The 13254-nt window shown below is 41.0% G+C and overlaps 1 protein-coding gene across 9 annotated transcripts in view; it reads left to right on the top strand.

Annotated features, from left to right (window-relative positions):
* GRIK1 (glutamate ionotropic receptor kainate type subunit 1) overlaps positions 1–13254 on the top strand; it is a 363796-nt gene that overhangs the window by 260170 nt on the left and 90372 nt on the right. For all 9 annotated transcript variants that reach the window (XM_026515292.2, XM_026515224.2, XM_026515139.2 and 6 more), the window contains 2 exons: positions 1890–2063; positions 10654–10797. In XM_026515292.2, coding sequence (XP_026371077.1) covers positions 1890–2063; positions 10654–10797 — 318 coding nt within the window. The remainder of the gene's footprint in view (positions 1–1889; positions 2064–10653; positions 10798–13254) is intronic.

Raw genomic sequence — 13254 nt, 5'->3', positions numbered from 1 at the left:
CTCATTCAACTATCTCTGGGAGCATGTAAGGGACACAGAGGACATCATGAGACCAAGGTACTGGGGCCGGTGCCAAAATCATCACTGTTCCAGAGCTGGGGGCAAGGGAGTGAGAGGCAGGGCAGAAAATCTTGAACTAAAGTTTTCATGATCTTCCCTCTGTCGTTGACATCAGGCTTCTGTCAGAACAGTTGAAGAAACCCTTGAGAACTCGAAAGCTTCTTACTCAGGTCACAAGTACAGCCCTTCCCCCATCACCATGAACACCTGGGTTCTGCTCAAGGCAGCATGGACACCTGCGTCAGAACTTTCTATCATCCCTGGCTGCGCACACTCCTAAGAGCTGGTTTTGTTGAAATTTGAGAAAGAATTTGAACAATGAAACCTGAGAAGCCTGGTCTTCACCGAGACCCTTCGGAAGCAAACAACTTGCCCTCACAGTCTTCTTTTTTCATCCTTCGCTAACAAGCAGATGTTAAAAATCGGACCCTGGACTTTCCATATTCTATATTGCACAGGAACCTCAATTTGTAGGCCAACCTCATCTTGCACCTGTGCAGTGCATTCATTTTAACACACAGTATTATGGACTGTGGAGTCCGCGAGCGATTCTATGTGTACCCTGAAATTTCCTGACTTCTTGTAGTTTGAGTAACTTTCCTTCTATTCATTGAGTGCGCTAAAGGAAATCATTCTTTTTAGGGTCTTATTCTTTAAATTTGCTTCCTTAAGCATTTTCCTTTCTTTTTATCTGCGTTCTGCCATGCTTTGCTTTTTATACTCTTACCATTCTTGCCCATGAGTATTGATAAAACTTAAAGAAGAAAGAAAGTTACGTAGTACAGGGGAAAAACTCTAACACTTTAGAAGACAGTAGTCTTTTTCTGATACTGAGCCAGGAGCACAGATCTGCCCTCTTAAAGCTCTACAGTCTAATCCAATGTTATCTTGGGAAAGGACAGCAGTGTAAAGAATTATTCAAAAGAACAAATCTGAGCGTATCTTCTGCAAATACAGATCGTGAGGTGTCTCTGAAGCTTCTTCTCCTTAGGAAGCACAGTCATCACTGGTCATGTACTATCTTGCATTACATTTCCATCAAATAGTTACACTGTTAGGAAGTTTTTATGGAAGTTTTTCTCTCTCTCTCTTTTTTTTTTTTTTTCCCGTTAAATGTTATTTTGAAAGTTTGGTTTATTCTCAATGTGAGATATTTTTAATGACATATGTCAAAGTCAAACCTTTCTTCACAAGAAAAAGGTGAAATTTTTATATCATTTTAAATATGAATCAACAAGGGCAAGTTGCTTAAGCATCTGCCTTCGGCTCGGGTCATGATCCCAGGGTCCTGGGATTGAGCTCTTAGTAGGGCTCTCTGCTCAGTGGGGAGTCTGCTTCTCCCTCTCCCGCTGTCCCCCCTCCCCACCCCCTGCTCATGCTCAGTCATCCTTGGACCAGTCACATCACCACTCAGAACTTCAAAGTCTTCATCTGTAAAATAAAAGCATTAGACCAAATGGACACAAAGATCCCTCCCAACTCCCCAAACACTATATTCTAAAAAACAGAACTCTAATTTCTCAGAATATTGTCACCTGTGCCCAAGGGCATACTCTCTATTCACAGCCAAATTCCTCTTCTTGCTTTATCCAAATTCTAAGAGTATTGCAAAAAGATAGAGGGAAATGAAAACTGCTCACTGCCTTAGAGTTTCTCAGACAGTGTGCAAGGGGAGAACAACGGGAAGTGTTCTTTCATGAAGCAGTGTGAGGACAGCCGCCATTTTAGTTTTAATCCACCTGTTGCTTCTGCATTCATTATTGTGTTTTGCGTAAAGAATATTGAAAATGTTAACTCTTTCTACTTTTATCATTTTTAATACTGCGCAGGACTTATTTGCTTTAGATCTGGAACTGTACAGGTACAGCGGTGTGAACATGACTGGGTTTCGGCTGCTTAATATTGACAACCCTCACGTGTCCTCCATCATTGAGAAGTGGTCCATGGAGAGGCTGCAGGCACCCCCCAGGCCAGAGACTGGCCTCTTGGATGGCATGATGACAGTAAGTACTCTTACGATTACATCCTTTGAGCTGATGTTTGCATTCCTTAGGGGTGAGGTTAAGAATCTCATATGCTTTCTATAGTGTGAGTATAAGTATTATTATAACCTGTGCCTTGACTTGAATGAGAGAAGAAGGAGTAAGCTTTGGAGGTAATTCGAAAACCTATGCAGGGCTACCATCAAAAACTGCTATTTTCAGCTTTCTGACTGTACGTGTGTCTGACCAAAAAAAAAAAAAAGGTAACAGGAGAAGCCACCACTGTCAGCCAGATGGAGACAAAGCAGAAACCAAAGCAAGGGTGAGTGGAGGGAGTTTTAGGCCTGGGAATGTGGCCCTGGGAAAGAGGGGAGGGAAAGAAGAGGCGTGAGCTGCCTGAAAAGTGATGCAGAACCAGTTTGCCTTCCTCACTTCTGCCGCATCTCCGTGAGTGGTGCACACGTGGGAAAACGCCCGCTCCGCATACAGTCGGTGTGTTCACATGCTTCCTGCCTGAGTATGGACAGGAACACCTTTGCAGACGCTGACAGTGATTCACACCAGCCATATGTTGCTCTCGAGGCAGATGCCAGGCCCACCTCCTGGCAGGGGAGGGATACTCTCCTGAACAGATAAATTGCAAACTGCTTCATCACAGAGCGTCTCGCTGACATCATTTGTCTTTCGTTGTCAAATGCATCTACTCTAGCTTTATTTCTCTAATGAAGCTCCCTGCATGATGAAGAAAAGAGCAGGAGAGTTTTTTTTAAAGCTTTCTATGTAGGAATCATGTCATCTAAAGGGAAAGATACTAGGATGTGGGCAGGTAATAGCATTTGAAATTGGCATAGTATTTCATTCTCTGTTCCCATCATTGAGAGAAGCGCGCTTGCTTTTAAGATGCAATTTACCGATAACTGAAAGGTATCATCTTGCAGAGAAACGAACATGGGATTTCTTTTCTTTTTCTACCATTTTTTTATAAGAAACAAATGAATGGAAAAAAAAGAAATGAATGAATGAAGTGGTTCTGGATGATTCCATATTCAAGCTCCCTGACTGTTTTTCAAATCTGAAATAACTCTTAAAAGTATACAAAGTGATCCAGGAGATAATGATGGAAAGCATTTTGATACAAATGAGCCTTGGGTGATTTGAAACACTGTTTTGAATAGGAACAAGTAAAGAATATCCAGGGAAATTCCAGACTTTCTGAGAGGGGAGGGGGCAAGCTAGAGAAAGAGAGAGAGAGAGAAAAAAAGAGAGAGAGGCAGAGAGGTATGCTAATACACTTGTTTTTCTCTTCTTCCTCTTGGATTTGTAATTCCAGTGAATTCAAATATGGCTCAAACCCTCTGCCCACCCACCTTGCCTCCCAATGAGATTTCTATCACAGGCTGAGATCTCCAGTAATTGTTACCTGCCCTGGTATACACCACTAAAAAAGTTACAGTTTGGACTGTGTTAACACAGAGTGTGGATTCATGCCAAACATTAAATATTCATCACAAGTATGGCTTAATTTACCCAAAAAAAGCATCTGTTGCGTTCAATTATACTGAGCTGACAGGACAGTTTGTGCATATTGACTGAGATGAGGAAAATCACTGAACAAGGGTAGAGCCACGCAAGTCACACCAACTCAGGCCAGGAATGGGGTGCTGCTACTCCCCCAGGACTGCTGCCGGTGGCCTGGGCAAATGGCAGTCCCATGGGCAGGAAGGCAGGGTCACGTCCCAATGGATGGAAGAGGTCCTGTTTTGCCTAAAGTTTACTACTGTCATCTCCCTTAAAAAAGGGATTTCTAGGCTCTGTTGTTGCTCTTGTTGTTGTTATTATAAACTATAAAAAAGGAAATGGAGATTTATCAGGAGAGAAGGGCTCACTGGGGCACTAAAAGTGGGGAGAATAGATAATCAGGTCATGTCTCTACTAGTCAAAAAAAGTGGTAGAACACAGCACCCACTAGAAGTTGGATCCCACAGTCATGCAGATCGCTTTCCCCCCAGTTTTACTGAGATAGAATTGATATATTTCATTGTGTAAGTCGAAGGTATACAGCATAACAGATTGACTTACATATATTGTGAAACAATAATTGCAATAAGCTTTGTTAGCATCCATCATGACCTACAGATATAATAAAAGGAAAAAAAATTAGATACAGTTTTGAAATTGATCCCATGAAGTATAATATTGAGCTTTATTTACCCAAAGAGGCCATTTTGCAGTTCACTGTTTCCTTTTGGATTCTAGTAAAAGGGGTCAATTTGGGGATGTGGAAACTGAGTCGCAACGAGGTTAAAGGGTAGGTTTAAAGGTATCCAGTGGACTAATCTCTGAGTCAAGAGAGCACATGCCATGTCCCCAAGCCGGGGCCCAGATCTAACAAATCTTTGTTCTTCTCAGGTTGCCTCTGTACTCAAACCGTTTTCTCCCCCACCTTCCTGATGAAAAGCCCCCGTGGTTTCAGTTCCACTGGTCTGTATTCCTCAGATCTCATGGTTCACTCTTTCTCGTGTCTGTTGCATCTGTGGCTCTCGCTGCCTAAAACCCTCCCCTGTTCCCATTTGCTGGAATGCCACTTCAGCAGAGAGACCTGGTATTCTGTCTCCCGCGGACTGTTTTCCCTTGTGCTGTAGCCCTACGACTCAGTACCCTGTGTTTCGATTGTTTGCTCTGTGCCTTCCCCTACAGGAGTATAAGCTCCATGAGGACAGAGGCTTTGTCTTTTCGTGATCTGCTTTATCCCCAGCACTAGAAAAGACCCAGCACAAAGCAGGCCTTCAATAAATGTGTATCTAATAAACTAATGCTAAATAAATAGGAATTGAGCTTCTGCTAAGACCAAGATGTTACATGAAAAATATTCATATAGCCCTACAATAAGTCTGTAGAAGTCCAAAGAGAGCTCCTATAAATAAGAAATAGGCATGCATAGTGACTATAGAGATTATACTAAGTAATACGATTATTTTAAAAATTAGCTAAACTAACCACTCTTTATATTTAAGGAACGCCATTACTAGAATAGAGCTGCATTCTCTGAAATCGTATGTGTTATACCGCTACACTCCAAGCTGAATTTTCCTGTTGCCCTTTATAGTTATATTTTTGTGTGTGCCACATACACATACAGATGCCTGTATGAATATATAATAGAGAAATGTTTAAAAATATGTTTAAAAATACCCATGTGTTTTTTACTCCCACCTATTTATCTAATTTCCTTTCATATTTTTAACTATTAAAAATTTCTTAGAACATCATACACTAAAAATATCTTCAAATAATATTATATATGTCAAAACACAACCAAATCTGAAAATCATGTCCAAGCTGAAAAATTCTGACTCCAGACTTAAGAGCCATGGATTAATTAAAGAAGAAAAAAATTTGACTTTAAAATAGGGTTAAAATTGTGTTAATGAAGAAACCTGGTACTGAGTCAATAGAGTTCAAAAATAGTGAAACTCGTTATTTAAAACATCTTGAGATCAAAAAAAGAAAGTGTTTTACCAACTGAAGTGTTAATTAACTCAATAGAAATTTGGAGTAATTTTACAAAATCTACTTCATTTCTTTTCACTCCGTTTAAATTTCTCTTAGCACTTGGGCTGATTCAATCTATTCGCTTTGGATAGACTGGGATAATGGAGTGGCCCATTTTCAGGTGGACTCCTCTCTGATTGTGAGCAAAAACTGTGTATGATTCAACAGTGCATAGGAATTATAATAACAACACAACATTGACCTGTCATTGGCCTTCCCAGTTCTTCAAATGTATTCACAGTATCAAGTTCAGTCAATAGCCGTATGTTACATGTGAGCATTTCCTATAATCATGATCCAGAAAGAGGCACCTTTGAGTGTCTACTTAAGTGTCCACTTTTGCTCCAGTGACGAATGACAATGGGCTGTGGAATTCAATGGAAAAAGCAAGATCTTTCCAGAGGAGGAAAGCCTAGATTAAGTACTGGCTAGGTCCCCTGAATAAACGGCCCGAGCAGGTTATAGAGCCTCTCTGAGCTCCTTGCTTATCTGTAAATCTGTGTAATAATACTTTACAGTGTTACTCTACAGATTAAATTAGATAATATATACAAAACCTCCAGGACACAGAATTGAGTTTACTTGATGGTACCGGCTGCTATGCCAGGTTGTAGTCAATAATGGAACAAAAGGCATTCTGAAATCCGGAGGCAGAATCCTCACTTGCTTACAAGAGACATATTTCTTGGTTTGTGCATGTAGCCCAAGACCGTCCCTTACTGGGGACCTGTATGACCTTGTGCGACCAGTGGAATCACCCAGGTATGTTTTCCAACTCCACAAAAGGTCCTCTTTTCCCAATTTCTCACTGTCTCTCTCAAAAGCTGAAAAATACTTATTGAAATTATAATATGCTGACCTCTGTGCCATGTTTCACTGGATCTACTAGAGCTGTTGCCCTAATTACTGAATTTCTAGATTGTGAGTCCTTGATTATAGCTTTGCTCCCTTCCCCCGACCATTTCCAAACCCCAGTTTCCTTGTGGGTTGCTCCTGCCAGCATCTTGGACCCTCAGGATGTTCACTGCCTCTCCCACCACTTTGGCTCCTGAGCAGCACCCACCCCCCCAAGAGAAACCAGCTAATTCATACTAACAGACAAATCTTGCTAGCTCTATGATGTGGGTGAGATATTTGGATTTTAATAGAGGAATCAGTGAGAGAGTAAATTTAGGAAATGACGGGGAAGGGTGTCATTTGGGAGAGCTTCTCTTTCAGAAAACTGCCTTGTCCATCCATAGCAGGTTAGCGAATATTTCTGAATTTCCAGAGAAGATGGGAAATCTATACTTTTTGCCTACTAACTCCACAAAGACTAAGTTCTTCCTTCAGCACTCCAATCTCCTCCAGTTTTTTCCAACAATGTTACGTACCAGTAAGGCATCTACAAAGCCACATCCTGTTGTTAGTTCTCCTTCCTAAGGGGTCACATTTCACTGGATTGTGTTGGGGTCCCCAACACCACATTCAGGTTTGATGATTTGGTAGAAGGACTCGCAGAAATCAGAAGAGCTGTTAACTCGTAGTTGACAGTTTATTACCGCAAAGGGATATGGACTAATATCAGCAAAGGAGAAAGCTGCAAAGGGCAAAGTCCAAGAGAAACTGTGTGGGAACTACTAGTGGTCCTCGCCCAGGAAAGTTGCATTGACAGTACTTCAATCTCTACAGCAATGATGTGGGACAGCATGTATGAAATGTTGCCAACCAGGGAAGCTCACCCAAGCCTTGGTGTCAGTCAGTCACGTAGGCATCGAGCATCCCCATTGCTGACCTTAATGACTCGGTCTCTAGCCATTCTGGAGGGCAAACTGACACAGCATGGCCCAGGGCCCCAGATGAACAAAAATGGGCAATCACCATAAATCACATTGTTAAACTGTCTAGCATGGCCCATTACCCCCAAAGAATACAGAAAACGCTATGATCAGGGAGGATAGTCAGTTTCAGACATTATCTCCCAGAAGCCAGTCAAAAGCCAGTCTTTTCTTTGGAATACACACAGTGTGAGCACCCCAGTCCTGCTGAGTTACCCTTTATTGGCCACTGTCGTGATAACCAAAACATGGTGTGAAACTGCTTTTCATATGCTTGTTTCATGATCCATGTTGAGGGTAAAGAGATTTTCTTAGGGGCAATGAGTAATGTGGTTTCATTCAGGCTTTTGATATAAATAAAATGTGAACATAAACCTTTCAGAAAAATAAAATCTGAAACACAGGCCAATTTCTTTTATATTTACCTAAAATGACTTGAGAGTTGCTGCTGGATAAGCTGGCCTCCAGCACAGAACTAAAAAGGGAAGGAAATTCAGGGGTGGTTTATTAGTGCTATAAAATAGGTAGAGACATGTCTCCTCCATCGAAGAAAACATTGCATGCCAAAGGGAAGCAGTGGTTTTAGAATAAATGGTTTTCTTCTTTGAATTTGAAAAGCACTGATCAGGCCCATGGGTTTGAGGTATGTTATTATCCAGCCCAGTGTGGAAGCAGCCTTGACAAAGAAAGTCAAAATCCTTCCTAAACCCAGCTTATGGAAAAGTTAGATCAAAACTTCACTCCTCACACTTGTCTATCAAATCCTTCCATTAGTCAATTAGGGAATACACATACAAATTTGTTAAAAAGTATATTCCACTGCTAAAATGGTCCAGGTCCCAACAGCATAGCATTTAAGGGCTAAGTTTACAGCCTGAGTTGAAATTCTCACATGCAAGTTATCAAAGTTATTTCCTAAAGTTCCTTCTCCAAGTCTCCCTTTTCCTGTTGGCAAAATGGGGACAATACCTATTTAAAGGCATCTTTTCAATAATTTAAGGCGATGACATGTGTAGAATGTTTATAGTGCCTGGTGTGTAGTAAGTTGTCCATGAACATTCACCATAATTGAGCTATTACTGGAATTATTAAATCATCAGGCAAATATTTGCTTTAGGGACAGCTCAGCTTCATGGTTGAGAACATAAACCCTAGCACCAAATTCCTGGGTTTGAATCTTGATCTTGCCACCACTAGTTTGGGGACACCATTTAATCTGGTCATATCTTTACCCACAAAGGAGTAAGGTTATGGTGAAGATTCAGTGTTTGCAACGTTAAGAACTTGGTAAAAGTCAGCTATTATTATTGAGTTTCAAAAAGTCTCATTCTGCCAATGGATTACTCTCCTTCAATTACACCAAATTAGCATAGCAGAGTAGTGAAGAACATGGGTGCTAGAATCAGATAGTCAGGGGTTCAAACCCTGGCCATGCAGCTGATTAACAGAGTGGCCTTGGACTAATCACCTAATTTCCCTGAGCCTCAGTTTTCTTATCTATGAAATTGATTATATACCAGTTTTGAACTGAAATGATCAATACATTTTTAAGCTTTAACAATCACCACCACTACCACTACTGATCTAACTTCTATATGTCAATCATATAAGTGAAACAATTTATCTTAGAAGCACATCTTAGGGGCGCCTGGGTGGCACAGCGGTTAAGCGTCTGCCTTCGGCTCAGGGCGTGATCCCGGCATTCTGGGATCGAGCCCCACGTCAGGCTCCTCTGCTAGGAGCCTGCTTCTTCCTCTCCCACTCTCCCTGCTTGTGTTCCCTCTCTCACTGGCTGTCTTTCTCTGTCAAATAAATAAATAAAATATTTAAAAAAAAAAAAAAAAAAAAAGAAGCACATCTTAAAACCTTGAGATTATACAGTTCTCATAAAAATGTATTTTATTTTGAGGTATGAGATAACATTAATTCGTTCAGCAAACATTTATTAAACAGCTTTAAATATCGTTTACGTGCCAGTAACTGTGCTAACCGCTAAAGAACGAAGTCGAACATTGCTGCATTCACAAAACCCACGTTCTTATTGAGAACCTGATGTCACTATAAATGCATATGGAAAATGCAATGATAGAGATTGCACAAGATACAGGCTTAAAGTGGGGATAATCTCTGGACTCACAGATGGATAAAGTGTGAGATGTAGTAACCCTTACCCTCTCTCTCCACTTCCATTAAGACATGCTTTCAGTAAGTGCATAGTAAATGTTGAGCGAATCAATAGATTTCTGGGGGAAAAAAAAAAAAAACCACAGGATAACCTTTGACCTATGACCTGGATTCTAGATTTAACTACACCAATTATTGGCTATATGTAGGACTCGACATAAGTCAATATCCTGTCCGGGGGTTGGTTTTTCTACCTAAGTAGTTTTATCTACCTGTCTATTTGTGGAGCTTATTGAAAATTTCAAATGAAGTTCCAATGAAAACCTTCAACTAAAATGTAAAGGTATTATACAATTTTATCCTTAAAGAAAACCCCAGGGCAATATTTTTTTATAAAACACTCGCAGTTTTGTGTGAAATTTTGCAAATGAGAGAAATTTCAGTAGGAAGGGAAGAATGAGATGCTCAACCCCCCAAAGCAAGGACTACTTCCACTCTCTATCAAAAAGCAAATGCTGACAAAAGTAGGCATAATCTAAGCAAGTTACACAGGTGTGTTTTTCAAAAGCTCTTCCACAACCTGCTGATGAATTTGATTCCACAAACCTTCTTGACTCTGGTAAATGGAAGTGACCAGCACAAGTATCCCTATTTGGAAATTGCCCATTAGTTTCGCTTGCAGCTGTTTCTTTCCACCAAATTGAAACAAGTAAATAAATATATAAATAGGTATAAGTCCTGAGAAACAAAATCTGATATTGAAATGTTGAGGCATAGTAGCGTCTAACTCAATGTAGCTGATTTTAACAATTGTGCTTAACATAGAAGGTGCTCCAAAAATGTTTGCTCCCTGAATCACGTCTTTAGTGGCTGATAGGAAGTTTCTGTGTTTTTTTTAAGAACTCAAAACAAAGCAGAGCTATCACTCCAATTTACTGTGAAGTATGAGGTATTATTTTAGAGAAAAATAGCTATCAGAGAGAGAAAACTGTTCAGCTGGAAATAAATAGCTGTTGAGACAGACAAATGGGAGGTTAGGAAGCAAGTAGAATGATTATGCAGGTAAAGGAACGGAAGCAAGGTGGAATTGAAGATGTGGTGTGTGGTTTCCTCCACAGACTGAAGCAGCTCTGATGTATGATGCGGTGTACATGGTGGCCATTGCCTCCCATCGGGCTTCCCAGCTGACCGTCAGCTCCTTACAATGTCATCGACACAAGCCATGGCGCCTTGGACCCAGATTTATGAACCTAATCAAAGAGGCAAGTGCTACTCATTCATGGCCCAGTTCTTTCCTAGCCACAGTGATTTGACTTGTTCATTTAGTGTGGTCTTCCCACATGGCTCTGTTGGAGTGATATCTATAAAAGAGGAGAAACCATCATTATTCAATCTGCTGGGATTTCACTGATAGATGTTTGTCTAGAAGAACTACCAGGAATTTTCTAGTGTGATGTTGAGAAGTTCAAAGAAGCTACCAGATCGTAACATTCACCTTCCTTCATCTCAACCATGGTCTCAGTTGTTGCTGGCTCTTCTCCACATATGTTCATAAGTTCATAGGTGCTTACTCCATGCCCCATTGAATCTAAGAGTGGGTTGGTCCATCACTGCAGAGTACCAGGGATAGTACTCACATTATCAGCTCATAATCCCAGTAGTTTCTTAAATATCAGGTTGTATAGGACTTAATAGAAGGACCTCTTTGTCCTAATGATATAATAATTTTGCCATTTGTCAGCAAACCAGAAAAGTCCAGTCTATTCAAAACATAACAAGTGTACTAAAAGATTTTCAAGAGTAAGGGGGATTTGGTGAAGGCGAGTTTTTCATGATTACCCTGGGATCCTGGACTGTCCCCTACAATTTCCTTTTCTCTGAAGCAATTTGACTTCTCTTTATCAGATCCTGTTTTAGACCCTGAGATTCCTCAGAGATATGTATCCTTGCATTACCTTTGACGTCAACATACACCTCAGGGTGTGTCTGGACTCGACAAAATGAAATGAGGCTTAACTGAGTGCGCACCCTATTCTATGCTGCTGCTCTCATGTTTTCTCTATAGGATGCGGAAATTTACCTGCCAAGTGAGGAGTATCTTTATTGCCCTCTGTATTAGAGAAGGTTGAGTTGAGACAACGCCATAAAAAGAGAAGAATGGGAGGGACATAGTGCAAAGGAAGAATGCCCAGCCAAGGGCAAGGGCAAGGGCAAGGGAGAAATGCTACTTTGGGTTCCTTCCGGTGGTTTGTTTAATCTACTTCCCCATTGACAGCTGACTCTAATCCGTAAGGGTGAGAACCAGAGGCAGTATGCATGAGGTTTAATACTGCTCAGGCTCCAAAGCAAGGCTGGATCTAGCGTATGGCAAGCAACAAAGACTACGCTGGGTACATGATTTAAGGAGGCACTGACTCTCAGGTCTGAGCCCTGCGCTTATAGGAGACTGTGAGGGAGTACTTCCTTAAATTTTGTGCCCCTGGAAACCTCTCTGATCTCACTGTAGTCCTGGCATGGTCGCTTGGGTTTAAATCCCAGCTCCACTAACATTTATGAGCAATATAATCTACATAAGTTACTTAAACTCTGTGTCTCAATTTTCTGTTCTGTAAAATGGGAATAATACCTTCTATCTCAGAGAATTATTGTGAGGATAAAACTAAGGGTGTGAAGAATAACACAGAACCATAGTAAGAATCTGAGATATTAGCTATTCTCTTACAATTGGGATAGACTACTACTAATAGCCTCATTCGGTTTACTGAGTGGGATGCCAGGAATTTAAACCTGGCAACAACAACAACAAAGAAATCACAAATAGGCATGAAATGAAATACGCTTTCTGACAGCTACACAAATCTGACATACTGTGCCTAATGGAAAAACATTGCCCAGCCTCTTCTCTCCCCGCAGCGATCATGGGTAGGTCCTGAATCGCCATCCTGATCTTGAACAAGAAAACAGCTGGTTTCCTTTCATCTCCTGCCAGCGCAAGGAGAGGCAGGAGGCCACATGAAAGCTTAAGATCAAACACTTGGAGCACCCCAAGCACCTTTTTGCTTGTACTTAGGTTGCATAAGAAGGTAAAATTACCAAGCCACCGTTAGGGATGTTTAAAGAAATAATGAACTCCAAGATGAGGGACGACATTGAAAGGAAGAAAACATTTTACGATCTTTTACTCCAGAGAGCAAATTCCCCATTCTCAGGCTCCACAGTTGGGGGTTGAAAGGAGAGGCGGGTCATGGATTAAAAAGTTTTATCGCTCATCTTTTTTGTCTCCTGTGTTACGATGCTATATGCCACTCCTGGCAGGCTAGAGGGACCTGCAGAGATGGGGTGGGGGCGACCAGGAGCAGGGTCCCAATCTGTTGAAAGATTGCACAGAGTGAATTCTGAGACAGGCGAAAACATGCAAAAGTGAGAGAATGTAGATGTTTCTTTCAAGGAATACATAATTCAACAAAACTTTGCAGGCGTCAGGTTTTATTAAGAAACATGAAATAAGGCGCGTGGTCCTAAAACTTCTCCAGGTCCTGTCTTTTAGAAACTCTCACTTTCTAAAAGATTTCCAAACTCTAATCAGAAATCATGTAAAGGAGCAAGTCAGCAGATCAAATTTATGGGGTGAAGATCAAATTCGTCACAGGAGGTAAACTTTCTGAGCTCAGAGGTGGTTGTGTGTGTGCTAATCCCTGATAACTTCACACATCATTTAG

Source organism: Ursus arctos, unplaced genomic scaffold, assembly GCF_023065955.2.
Source record: "Ursus arctos isolate Adak ecotype North America unplaced genomic scaffold, UrsArc2.0 scaffold_4, whole genome shotgun sequence".
Classification (NCBI taxonomy): Eukaryota; Metazoa; Chordata; class Mammalia; order Carnivora; family Ursidae; genus Ursus; species Ursus arctos.
Note: the sequence above shows the minus strand (reverse complement) of the source record. Positions and strands in the feature narration are given on the sequence as shown.